At 39.5% G+C, this 13,764-nt stretch overlaps 1 protein-coding gene across 10 annotated transcripts in view; it reads right to left on the bottom strand.

Moving 5' to 3' along the window:
• Positions 1-3,439: 3,439 nt before the first annotated feature.
• usp25 (ubiquitin specific peptidase 25) overlaps positions 3,440-13,764 on the bottom strand; it is a 37,653-nt gene continuing 27,328 nt past the window's right edge. For 6 of the 10 annotated variants that reach the window (XM_032534596.1, XM_032534602.1, XM_032534598.1 and 3 more), the window contains exons 20-26: positions 13,313-13,408; positions 11,669-11,847; positions 10,522-10,600; positions 10,244-10,323; positions 9,781-9,904; positions 7,427-7,619; positions 3,440-4,321 (exon numbers count right to left, since the gene is read on the bottom strand). In XM_032534596.1, the coding sequence (XP_032390487.1) occupies positions 4,149-4,321; positions 7,427-7,619; positions 9,781-9,904; positions 10,244-10,323; positions 10,522-10,600; positions 11,669-11,847; positions 13,313-13,408 (924 nt within the window). In that variant the 3' untranslated portion in view covers positions 3,440-4,148. The remainder of the gene's footprint in view (positions 4,322-7,426; positions 7,620-9,780; positions 9,905-10,243; positions 10,324-10,521; positions 10,601-11,668; positions 11,848-13,312; positions 13,409-13,764) is intronic. The other 4 variants (XM_032534600.1, XM_032534601.1, XM_032534605.1 and 1 more) reach the window with 1 other exon arrangement.

Genomic DNA, 13,764 nt, shown 5'->3' with positions numbered 1-13,764 from the left:
GTGATTTTTTTTTTCATAATATGGGCACTTTAAATTTAATCATACAATACGGGATGAATCCACCTTCATTATAACTACAACTTGGTTGTAAAGTGGGGTGCTACATCACGGTTGGTGCTGTTTCCATGAATAATTGAACCGGTAATTCTCACCTTTAAACAAATAATCAGGAACCTTTTAAGTAAAAGATACATGTGTATGTGTAAGATATGCGCACGTATCGTTGCCTTGGGCAAAGGTGTGTTTTTTCTCAGCTGTTTTCTCCTCTATCAACTAGAAGTCTGTGTGGTTTAAATTTGGATGCTGCTGGAAAACCAGTTCTAACCACTAATTAAGCCTGCCCATTAGTTTTCATGGACTGTATAAAGTGCCACTGTTTCTACTCTTTAATCATCACAGAACTTGGCTTCATGCCTCACTTCAAGTCAACAGAAATAATAAGTAAAATTAGTGGATGCCGTTGTCGATAATAAAAAGTAATGCCCCGTAAACATCTGCAACCCAACCGCATATATATAAATGTAAAAAAAAATTGTTAAAAAGATTTAGATTCTAAATCTTTCAACAACTGATCCCACTAATAGAGCTTCTTTATGCAGAAAAGCGTATGTGCAGTAACATTGGTTCAACACTCAAACATCCATCAAATACCGAGACAGGCCGGTGGCTGAAAATGTAACTTATTGATTTTAAAAAAACACTAACAAAATACCCATAGAAGTCAGACACACTTAAAGCAGACAAGCCGTCAACTGGAACTGAAAGATGTGAAGGACTGCACGAGCAATTGTAACTTGTCTATAGAAGTTCATGCCAGGTCAACGACAGACGGAGTAAATGCTTCATCCCATCAGCGTGAGTGTCAGGCAGCCTGTCAGCCTGAGCCAAAGTTATCGCAGTGTGTGCAGAAGTTTGGGTGATAATATGTTGTGATTAAATGTACCGCCTTCAATCAACACAGACAACCCATACATCCATTTTCCAGGTCTTCTTTAAATAAAAAAAAAACGCTTATTCTACATTTCAGTGCAGCGTTAAGATGTCATTTTTTATTTCTATTATGTCTTTGAAATCTTTGATCTTTTTATTAATGGGTCATCATAATTAGGTACCAGGAAGTACATCAAATAAAGGCAAAAACAACAAGGGGAAAAAACAATGTCCGTATTTCATCCAATCAGTTTTATCAGAATTTCATTTCTATTTTTATATGCTATGCCTCCCTCAATACTTATTGATTTTACCGACCCACACCTACCAATTTGAAATAGTTTAAAAAGTTTAAATAAATTTGAAATAGTTTTTTTTTTTAAAGTAAGAATAACTAATACGATTTTGTGGAGAGCTGGTTTTAGTACACTGGAAGACAAGTAAAGCTTCAGTCATACGAATCAGCTAGTGCTATGACAAATTAATGGACAGGGACATTGTAGGTGGCGTGTGCATATGACCATGCTGTGCAATAAACTGGAGAAAATACCGGGTAGGATCAACAAATTGCATCCTTCTAGAGTGATTCATTTTCGTTGTTCTCAGTTAAGAGATTGATGTAAAATTCAAAACGGCGCAGCATATTCAAAAACAATCATAAATGATTATTATTTATAATCTGCACAAGGCAGGTAGCAACATATTGAGAAGGGCTTCTAAAAATGCTTCCTGCCCTTATCACATGGGTTGTTTGAAGTGATCAGTGTTCCAGGAAATTAATATTACTCCAGGAAATTAGTGCTAAAGTAGCCTGGTCCTACCAGACTCTCGTACATTTCATTTGTACAGAAGAGGAAAATGAAAATTGAGTATGATTGTTTTCAGAATAATAGCAGTGTGTTTAAAAAGTGAATAATGCTTAAAATCCATGGAATAGCTTTTAATTCCATAATATCCACGCGTTGGGAACACTACATTCAATTCCAAATCAAAACATGACCAAAATTGATCAAGTGTGTGTTATACCTTTACAGAAAGTGAAGAAAAAGGAATATTGGGCTGTTCAAAAAAAATAGCAGTATTTGCATTTTTCTTTAAAAATTCAAACATTTTCTGTATAAACTGATAATGTCCCAAGGGTTTGTTTACTTTGAATGACTGCACTAATATTTAATTGCTTAACCATCATTTCTGAGAACTGCTTCACATCTGTGTTGCACGGAGTCGACCAACGTCTGCCACCTGTGAACAGGTACCCCAGCCCAGGACCATTGAACTACATTCCACTGTTTCTCTGAATTACTGGGTTCTGCCTCAGAATCAACATTTTTGATGTCACCCCACAAGTGTTCTATGGGCTAGAGGTCCAGGGATTTGGGCTGGCCACTCTATAACATCAATCTTGTTCATCTGGAACCAAGACTTTGCTCGCTTACTGGTGTGTTTTGGGTCATTGTGTTGCTGAAAGACCCATTTCAAAGGGCCTTTCCTCTTCTGCATAAGGCAACATGACCTCTTCAAGTATTTTGATGTCTTGAAACTGATCCATGATCCCTGGTATGCGATAAACAGGCCAAACACCACAGTATATGAAACATCCCCATAACATGATTTTTGCACGACCATGCTTTACTGTCTTCAGTGTCCTGTGGCTTGAATTCAGTGGATGGGGGTCGTCGGACAAACTGTCGGCAGCCCCTAGACCCAAAAAGAACGAAAATGACCTTTTGCCATTTTGGCTTTTCTTACCGTTTTCCCCACGTTGTTCAGGCTTTGGGTGCTATTTCAAGGCATATGAAATCATTTTTGCTGAGCAGCCTATCATTTTCTACACTTCTTTATGTTTTCCCTTCCCCAATCAACTTTTTAATCAAAGTCCGCTGCTCCTCAGAGCAATGTCTGGAACGACCCACTTTGCTGAGTATTTCAATGCGAAAAGCACTATAACCAGCATGCACATTTGCTTCCTTCCTTCCTTAAATATGGGCCATAACTGACACCATGTTTCTTCACAGAATCAATCACCTCACTAACTGAACCCAATGCTGCTAATTTACTTATTAGTAAATTATTTGCCATGTAGAAATATAACTTCTTCCAAAAAATAAGATTTATGAGGTTAGTGATGTTGGACTGCTATTATTTTGCACACAACTGTACTTGGAGGGTGGAGCCAGGCTAGTCCAAAAGTTCATCATTATAAAAATTAATTTCAAAGCAGCTAAAATAGTGTATTTTTTTTATTGTTTTGGCCACATGCTGTATGCTTTTGAAATGGTATTAAAATTGGATTCTAATAAGCTGCACAAAACCAGCTGCATTAACATAGCAGGTTTGAAACTGTTGTGAACAGATGTTTACTGAACCCTTTACTTACCTGCATGTAGCTCTGTCCGTCACCTTAATATCTCACATGAAAAATCATCTTTCACTTCTAACATTGGTGTGTAATGTTCATTATTATCACATCAGTTAAGTGATTGCTGTGCAAACAAAGGACAAATCAACATCAGGCAAAACATTTGTTTATTTGGCCTAAAAGGGCCATAAATAAAATTTTATTCTCTCAATGTATTAACAAGCCACAGGAAGTCCATGGCTGTCTACCACAGCACTTAAAACATCTCACTCCGCCGCCGCGATCCTCAAAGACATGGGGCCCGATCGAGACACTCTGGGCCGCTGATAAACCGGATGCTCTCTTCCTAACTTTCTTAGAAAAATAAAACAAAACGTGGTAATACTGTACCAAACTGGAGGCGGAGCGGCAGGGTGATCCTTTTCACGCACAGGAGCGTGCTTTAGATAGGGCTATGACTGTGGTTGGGGAAGCTTGAATCAAACAGCAACAACATCAATAATAAACTATGGAAAAACCCTCAAACGTGTCTGTCTGGTTGTTTTTTTGCAAAGCTGATGCAACATGTGCTTGGCCGGCATGATTGCCACTGTTTTTTTTCCACCAACATCTCCTCTTATTTCTTTATTCCCTCCCATCAGTCCATCCTCCATCCTCTGTTGTGTTTTGCTTAAAATAAAAATGATATAATATTTATAATGGCAAAACCTATAGCAGCAAAAGAGTAACAGAGGAATAAAAGCTAGAAGCGAGAGACCCCTGGATTTATAAGGAAGGCGTGGGTTAAGAGAGGTCCATGGATTTCTGCCCAGGATTCAGGCCTGTGATAAGGGAGAGGCGTCTCGTCCCCGTCCCGAGCTCATCTGGCCTCTGTGGGCACCCTGCCCAGGGCGGCCATGATGCGGCTGAATCGTTCACTCAGCTCCAGAGTGGAGTAGGCGGGCACCTTGGGAGGGTCGTGGAAGCTTTTGATCTCCGTCGAGCAGTCCAGCAACTTAGGGAGGAAGTCGGTCAGCTTTTCCTGGAGGTTGGCTGCCGCAAGAGGGAAAGAAAGAAGGATAATAAATGGTTTGACTGTATGGGCTTTGCATCACAATGTGGCAAAAAAAACTAAAAAAAACAAAAGAGCCTCAGATAGTGGTATCTGAAAGTACTCAAGTTAATGCACTAATCTGTAACCATGTTATTTAGCACAGAAGAAAATCTACTTTAAAGTAGTTTGTTTATGGTCTTTTTCCGTTACGACTGACTGTCAAACTGGATCGTAAAAGAAAGTTTTACGACTGTTTGTGTTTCTTCATGTTTCACAAAGAGTTTAACCTGAGCCAGACCGTACAACCAAGACGGAAATCATATCACTTCCTAATAAGGAGAGTAGTATACAGTTGTTAAGCCATAATGTAATATATGACACACTGGTAGTGAATCAGTACTCGGTACCTGCCGATAACCATGTTCAGGTATCAGAATTGGTATCGGGAAGCAAAAATGGTCTCGGACCATCTCTAGTCTCTCCATCGCAGACGCCTTAACACAGAACTCACTGGGTAAATGTTGTCCACGTGATATCACGAGTAGTTTAAAAGGATGTTCCATAACAGAAACCGATTGTAGAACTAAGGAATCAGGGTCTGGGCGATAAGACTCAGTTTTTCCTGAACAAGGGCCAGGAACTGAGAGAGCAGGCTCTCTCTGAGGACTCGTACTGGAACACACTGATAACAGCGGAATCCTCTTCAATCCCATTTCCATTTGACATTATTTTCAGGAGCATTCTCTGGACATTTCTGAGTGCAATATGACAGACAATGTTTCGGCAATGATTTATGGTATGGAGGGCAACTTGGGTTTACAATGATATAAAACAGAACAAAAACGGAAACTCAAATGTTGCCCTTTTTGCCTAAAAAAAGAGACTTGTTTTTCTGACAATCAAATAATCGATTCCTCGACCTTTTGTTTCAGCGCTATTTTAACCCTCTGAGGACAAAAGACGCACCGGCGACCTACCAAAAAAGCAATCTCGCAAAATTACATTTTAGACATTTGTTTACTATTTTATTAATATATTAAAGATACTGTTGTGCGGCCATGTTGGCTGAATTGGTAAAGCAGGCGCACACGTATAGAGGTGTACTCCTGAACGCAGTGGCCGTGGGTTTGGCTCCGCCCTGCCATATGTATTTTATGACTTTGTGTTGATGTCTGAAGTTCTACCATGGACTCTGTAACTTGGTTACCTTGTTTCAAGCCATTCTAGTGTGGTATAAAACCCTGCAGGAAGACTTAGCTCCCTTTGTGGCAGTTCTTATTAATATTCAACGAGCTAAGCTGCTTGACTCTGATTGGCTAACAACTAGCCAATGACAGCCTGGCTATCAACATCCTTTACCCAGATCAACTGGACAAGCTCATGAATAGTAATGAGCTCAGGCAACATGACGACAGACTGTTGCTGTTGTAATAGGCCTGATTTCTCCTCCTATTTCTTTTCAGTGGCTAGAGCTGACAGAGGAGGTAGCAGTTCATTCTCACATTCACCACATAATCCAAACACATATGGACCTGACATATTTCAAAAACGTTGTGTGTGGCAGGGCACATTTAAAGCTACTTTTGTGAACCCAATGCTTCTGTGGCACCAAAAACAATTGAGTGTGGTTTTGTTTTCTCAAGAGATTTGAGAAATTTCAAAAAATGACCCAACTTTTGAGATTTATGGCCATATTTTCTCATCACAATGCTCTGGAACACTTTACAGAGAGCCAAGTTTGTTCTGAACATTTTGATATGAAACACACAGGAATAAGTTGTTTGCAAATACCCTTAAAAGGAGAATTTAAAAAGAAATGTAAAAAAAGTCCTCAGACCTCACAGGGTGAATGGCTTTAAATCTATTTGTGCCATTTCTGAAGAAGCCCGACGTGGTGATATACTGAAAGCAGGCAAGATTTTACCCTTACTTTACTACTGCTAATTAGCATTTATAAGCAGAATAACAACATTTACTAAATGGTTTATAATAGAGCTGCAACTAATGGTTACTGTCAGGAATTAAGCTGCAGATTGTCTCCTGGATTTAATTCCCTCATTTTGTTTTGTCTAATAAATGTCAGACGATATTGATAGATGAACAACATGTTATCAGTTCAAAGAGCTTAAGGTTACATATGCCAATTGCTCGTTTTGAGGACCAACATCAAAATCCACAAATATTCACATTATACTCGTATATGAAAATAAATCATCACATCTGAGAACTCATTTGAGTTTAGTGTTGCACATTACATTTATGTTTAGTTTTTTTCCCATCTGTAGTGACCAGTAAATGTTGATTAATCAATCGATTAATCACTGAATTGTATATGACCCTGTAATGTAGTTCTAAGCAGATGTAAGTGTTTAGTAACGGATAACTATAACTCCGCCGTGGCCGTTAATAAGTGGAGGCTGTAAAATATGTCTTCAAAAAGGAAGTTATAATTATTGACAAATACTATACTTTAATAAATAGTTGAAATGTATCCTTGTATCTGCTTATGACTTTATAGGGTGTTTAAACCACTGATTGAATGTTTGTATACTGCTGATGAAGGCTAAATTGGGGAACTTAAAATAAAGAGTTACCAACCTGTCTTGTGATCTCCTATACGTTGGACTTTTGAGGCTAGGCCTCGCACTGCCAAAGCAATTATCGCTGGGAAAAGCACTGAATAATCTCATTTTTTAAAACGGATGTGTTTTTCTGGATACATTCTCAGATTACCTAGGAAAAATTGAATGAGGGGCTGGGGAGAAATAAGTTTTGGCTTAGTCCCGCTCCTTTTTGGACAAATTGAACATATTGCTTTTAACACTTTATAGATATTGTTTTCATTTTGATGTAATGCAACGCACTTATTGTGTTTTTGTATTTGATTTTACGGTCATAATTTTGTTCAAAATAAGAAAGAAAGAAAGACCTAACAAGAGGGAGCGCTGCACAACCCTCAAAGCCTTCCTAGCGTGTGAACTGAGCAGTGGCCTGATTATGATGATCTTTGGCAGGGGTGCGGGGATTGTACTAGTAACCTAAGACTTGAACCCTCCAGAAATATCTAACAGGCGGTGTGTGTTCCTTCCCTCTCGGGGACTCACACTCCATCTCCTGGCCCAGGTAGGAGCACCAGCGGTTCCTCATGTCCTCCACTGCCAGCAGGTCCCTCTCTGTGTCGTGGATCAGCAGCAGAGGGATGCAGGGCACCACCAGCTCGTTCATGATGCCCAGGCCTGTGCTCACCTCCGCTTCTTCTCCCGACTCAAACATGGCAGCCGCTTGCTCATTCAATTTCTACGGAGACACAGGCACGCACATACACAACTCTTTTATACATAAGATTACACAAGTTACTTAATCATATTTTTAAACAAAAAGTAATGAGTGTAGTGTGATTCATGCGAGGATCTGTACCAAACAAAGACTTTTTTCTTTAGTCTGTAGATTCCGATTGTAAGATGGAATGTCTCTGCAGCACAATACTTCATACAGAATAGAGCCCGACCGATATATCGGCCGATCCAAGACATGAATAAACATAAACATACGCAATTGTAAACTAAATGTTATGTTAACAGCTACAGAAAATACATTTGCCGTTATGTGGAAGGTTTATTAAAACACAACAAAATTCCATAACTTTTCCCAAAACATTCAAGGATTTTACTAATTCTATGACTTTTCCAGGCCTGAAATGTAAGATATTGAAATGTCATGACTTTTCCAAATTTTCAATGACCGTGGGAACCCTGTACTATTAGTCTATGTCTCATTTTGATTTAGGGGATAATCATGCTCCAACTTGAAACTACAGTTCTGCCTCACAGTTTGAAGTCTCTGCTCTAGGCTCAATCGTTGCAACGTTACAAAGTTTCTGGAATGGCTTTGAGGCAGCAGAATAGTCTGGCCAAGGAAATGAAATAACTCGTCAAAGAACACACTTTGCTGATTTTATCATTGTTGTATACTTGCTTTTTGCTTTCTAGTGACATTTTCCATTTATTTAAATAGATAAGTACCAGACAGCTTAAGTATGGACATTAATCCCCCAGACATCATTAATATCACAGAACATATCCTACAGCCAGTGGAACTGTAGTGGGTCGGAGGACCTTGCAAGCATGATGATACAAGCTTTTCTTCCTGTTCTTGGCCAAAACCTGTCACAGACAAACTCCCTGACCTCCCTTTGGCGGACACAAGCCAGTTTTTTTTTTTTTTTTTTTGCAAGCCAGTTTTGAGTGCTGGATTTGCAAAACATCCAAGTACATTAACTGTGTTAGCAGTGTTTTCAATTAAAACAAGAGCTGAAGGTAAACAGCAGAGCGGACGGAGCCAGAGGTTCTGGCCAGAGATCTGAGATGACCGATCAGGTCGTGCAGAGCTGGGGTTTGAGGTTAGCTGAGGACATGCTTGTGTCTCATGCTAATGTGTTTACACTCGCTGGCCCTCCTGCTTCCTATTCCCACTCCAATGATTACATTAGGAGCACAATGATGGTATAAGGTTACTGAGTGCAGCGGCGAGAGGGGCTGCTAAAGACCAGTACGAGAGCTGATCGGACCAAAATACCCGCAGCTCTAACCAATAATTCCAGAGCACGGCCTGGAGCTTGGTGAGGGTGAAATGAAAAGGGGCTCACGTCGCTGAAAAGATTTTCATCTGGCAGCATCAGATGAAAAATCCCTCAGTAGAATCTTTTGTGGGCTGCAAGCAAGCCAAAGCAATATCTCAGCAAAAGCAATTTGATTACAGTCCCACGGCTCAGCATTGAAGGGGAAATGTCTGGCCTGCACAAGTTTTGCTGAGTCACTTTAGCAGAGGAAGTTTGATACAGAGGAAAAGGGAGTGACAAAGAAGAGACGGGGATCACAGGGAAGGAACTGCTGGACACAAAGGTGTCCGGTCCAAAACAGAACCTGCAGAGAGGTAACCCCCTGATCACTTTGTTTAAATGAAGGAATGGGGCATCAGGCTTTTTGCAGGTTTCAACAAGTCACATTTAAGACTTTTCAGGACTTTTATGAATTCAACTTAAGACTTATTTCACAACAGAAAAGTAACAAAAGTACTTAAAGTAAATAAAATTATAAAACATTTATATAAAAAAGACAGTAATAATGATCTGTAACAGCAAATTATATTAGGACTAGCAAAAGGCAGAACTACAATACCACCGAATAAATAATACACATTTCAGTAAGCCTTAGTGATAATGGTTGCATGGACGTAGGAAAATTAAGACTTGTTTAAAATGATTTAAGACCACAGAACACAATACATTTGCGAATTTAAGACTTTTTAAGGCCCAGAATTTTGATTTGGACATTTTAGACTTTTTAAGACCCTGCAGAAACCCCTGGACATATAGTAATAAATCCAATATATCGACCATTCTTAAGGGAGAATTGACAAGTTGCTTGAAATAAACCAGTGGCTGTGTGCATTGCCTCACCAGTAAACACTCTCGACGGTAGTAACCAAGAATCTCCTCGTCGTGCCCTCTGTACAACCCTTTTGACAAAAGCTCCTTGTTGTACTGGTACGAGTAGATCAGATACATCAGAGCTTCCATGTAACTGGGAAAAAGAGACAAACAGATGTTACATTCAGATTAAACAGTGTCACAGTTGTACTGAGAACTTGTGAAAACCATTTCACAGGAGAAATAAACTTGATGAACTCACTGCACTGCAACTAGAAAGCTAGGGCTTTGCACAGACTGTTAAGTTGCTGCCCTCTGCAGGTGACATTTCAACATTGACTGGCTGCTACAGATTGGAAATTTACTGAAAACAAATGCCATGTGTGACTCTAAACTTGTGTGAGGTAAAGCTCTAACAAAATAGTTGGAGACTGAGTTAAATGTTTCCAATATTGAATATTAGGAGGAGCGCTAGAGAAAGTTGTCACCGTACTTTGACTTCTGAAAGAGCTCCAACCCAGACATCATAAAGATGGTTGTCTCACGGAAATTCCGGTACGTCTGATGCCACATCTGATTGAGACAAACACAAATTACTGTAGGCAAGTATACAATAATTTAAATCAAAAAATGTTGCTGGTAAATACTGTCATTTTGAATGACAAACTATGTCCCAGCAAAGACCATGCATAATACTGTATTAAAGACAGTATAAAACGACTAAAATCTACTACTTTAGATAAATGAAACCCAGAAGACAGCAGTGCTAACCTCATATTCGTCCATGTTGACCTCATCAGGCTTAATAAGGTCCAGTTTGGCACGTGCCACATTCATAATGCTCTTACATCTGCGGTGGGGAGAGAAAGAGGAAGCGGCGTTAGTGATGAGTCATTGTAAGGTACTACTGTAGATTAAACAGTCTACCCTGCCCCTAGGCCCTAACATGGCATAATGAATCACTCTTCAGTGCTGAAAGGAGAAGTGAAACGCTCCTCCGGAGGCTCCTATTGAGGCCACATGCACACATAGATCTAATTATCTTGCTCAAAATAGCGGAGAAGGGAGAAATCAATTTTTTCACTCATGAATATGGATTGAGGCCAACAAGCGTAGTTAAAAAAGTTTTAAGAGACAGTAAGGGGCGTTGCATGCCCTAATGGCATTAACATCACAATGTTCATAGGGAGGGAATCTTAATATTTGCAGTCAGCAGTAATAATATTTAAAAAAAAGTCATTATTGGACATGTGTCTCCTAAGATTTGTGTTTGAACAAAAGAAAGAGGGAATGCCATCAGCAAGGCTTTGCAGCAGGAAAGTGTTGTCCAGACGAGACTGACAGTGAGCGTTTATGTCAGAGGCAAGGTCTCTGCTGCCTTCTGCTGGGCGTTGCGAGAAATGTTTATTTAAATGATCTAACGGGGTCTTTTGTGGTTTTTGAAGCCAAGGACCCCTTAACTGAGAGTGAGACGGAGCAGAAACCCCCTAATATTCTATAAAATGAAGTTGCAGAGTAAACAGGGCCAACAATAACGTGTAGGGCAGCCTAGAGCCTTTACATATACCTTTTTAGTGCATAAGCTAAGCTATAAAAAACATTTTTGGCATGATTTTATGAATCAAGTTTTAATGTTTACATAAAACTGGCAGTGAATTCTTATTATAAACTGTGTCTGTGGATGGCTACCAGTGATATCCTTACCAATAGGCCAGTAAGCCTGTCATCAGTGTGTTTTTTTGTTAGCTGAATTCAGCTGGTTTATATTTGCTAATAATTTGTTAGATTTTGCCTGATGGTGGTTTTGTACGAAACATTGCTTGCTATTAAATGGGTTTGTTTTGCAAGTTAGACGTGCAAAGTAATTTTCTGGTACAAAAAACTTTCAAAAGACTGGAGAGTGTACAGTCTAACCTACCTCTCATCGAAGGCCAGGTTCCGGTCAGCAAACTGTGTGAGCAGAGTCCTCTCCAGAATCTTCTTGGGCGCCTGGTTTTGGATGAAGTAGACGATGATGTGCTGTAGTCGGTAGTCATTCTCAGGGGGTGTGTCCTCTTGGGCAAATCTCAGAAGACGAGCATATTCCAGCTTGATCGCCTGACCAGAGAGAGAGAGAGAGAGAGAGAGAGAGAGAGAGAGAGAGAGAGAGAGAGAGAGAGAGAGAGAAAAAGAGAGAGAGAGAGCGCGAGAGAGAGAGAGTTCAAACAGTTAATGAGTAATGGTTAAAAACTCTAAGGCGGTAAATACCCATGTCTGGGTATGATTTTAAAAAATTCAATACTGATGTCGTGAATTTAATAACGGTTCCTGAATGATAGTCAGTAGTAATTTTATGACATCCATTTTACCAAAAAATAATTTACAACATTATAGTTGACATATTTGTCTCATTTTTTAGCTTCTTTACACACTGTGGTCACACCGTCAGTGTGTAACGTGTTTTTTTCTGCATCCCTCTGCAATGTGTAACATTAGCCGGCCAATCTTGGTAGAAGCATGCTCCATGTTTTTTTGGCTTGCTGACGCTGATTAACTCCTTTAAAATTAACTTTTAACTCCTTTAAAAAACAAAAACAAACATTGTATTTCAAGAGATTGGATTTAAATAGGACTGCAAACGGTCTAACGCAGGGCTTAAAGTGAAAAACAATCCTGAAACTTTTTATGTGACTCAGCACAGTGTAATGTTTTGATATGCACTCATTAAAGTTAATTTGACTGGCAAAACAGTTAAAGTCCTTCTTACATTACACAATACTAAAAGGTCATAATTTTTAAGAAGTAAAATGTTTTGCATACATTTTTACTTCTGCCAACTATATATTAAATTAAGAGCAAATGTAGATTTCATATTGCAATATCATAATCTTACACTGAATCATTGTGAAAACAAAACTGTATAGACGTGTTGTTACTTTGGCCAGGTCATCATCAAAAAATAAAATTTTGTGGGAAAAGTCACAGGTTCAATGAGTATTCAGAGTTAAATGCAAACACACAACAGAACTTCTACAGGGGGTAGATGTGTCTCAACAGGACTGGTACATGAATATCAAATATATTAAGTACTCTTTTAAGCTTTTCTCTCTCTGAATTATAATTGAGATTGAGTACATTTATAGAAATTGTTCTCAATCAATGTTTGCATTTTAACTGTTTCCTTATTAGAAATAGATCTGTCTCTTTAGTTTCATTAAACATTGTCCCTATTGAGAACAGTGTACCTATTGAGAAGTGGCATATAGTCCTGTCATGTTTCCTCAGTTTACCGTTCTGCTTGGTTTCTTAAAGAGATTTGGGAGGGAAGTTTAGAGCTGAGTACCTGTGCAGCACAAGCCTGTGAATACAGATAGCATTCCCCTCACACACAGCCTGGTTTGACATGTAGGGTTTGAGTTACTCTGTTAAGTTTCTACTAATTGTATAGTAATAGTTCCTACTAATTGCTGTAAAATGTTTTAATCTTTCTTACTGCACAGCAAGAAAGTACACAGAAGAAGACAAAGAAACTGGAGGTTGAGTGAGTTAGAGTGGAATGAAGAGGAGGAGAGATGGTGTGTACCTTAAAAAAGGCTGCCTCAGGCCCATTCATTTCATACACGCTGCTGGATTTGCCAATGGCCATAATTATACCCTGCATGTTGGGGGTCATCATTGCCTGCCCAGGAAGCAGGAACCATGTCAAACAAAACAATAGGCCCTTGTGAAGAACCAAGCAAGGCCGACGACCACTATGTTATGTGCGCTGAGGCACTGCAATTAAGCATACCACAGTCAGGGCATGCCAGTCATCACTCAGCAGTCCATGCATTGGTTAGAGTGACACAGCCAGTCAGTTCAATGCCACAATGCACAATCCTCACAAGGATTATGTGTGAAAACCCAGGCAGCTATATGACAGCTGTGTGTGACAGATAGCAAACAGTGCAGGAGTCAGCCTAGAATACTGAGCAGCAGCAATGCACTCAGAACATACTGACCTACAACTACTGCTGATACCAAGCCAATCCAAAA

This window comes from Etheostoma spectabile, chromosome 13 (assembly GCF_008692095.1).
Source record: "Etheostoma spectabile isolate EspeVRDwgs_2016 chromosome 13, UIUC_Espe_1.0, whole genome shotgun sequence".
Lineage (NCBI taxonomy): Eukaryota > Metazoa > Chordata > Actinopteri > Perciformes > Percidae > Etheostoma > Etheostoma spectabile.
This window is presented reverse-complemented; position numbering and strand designations above follow the sequence as displayed.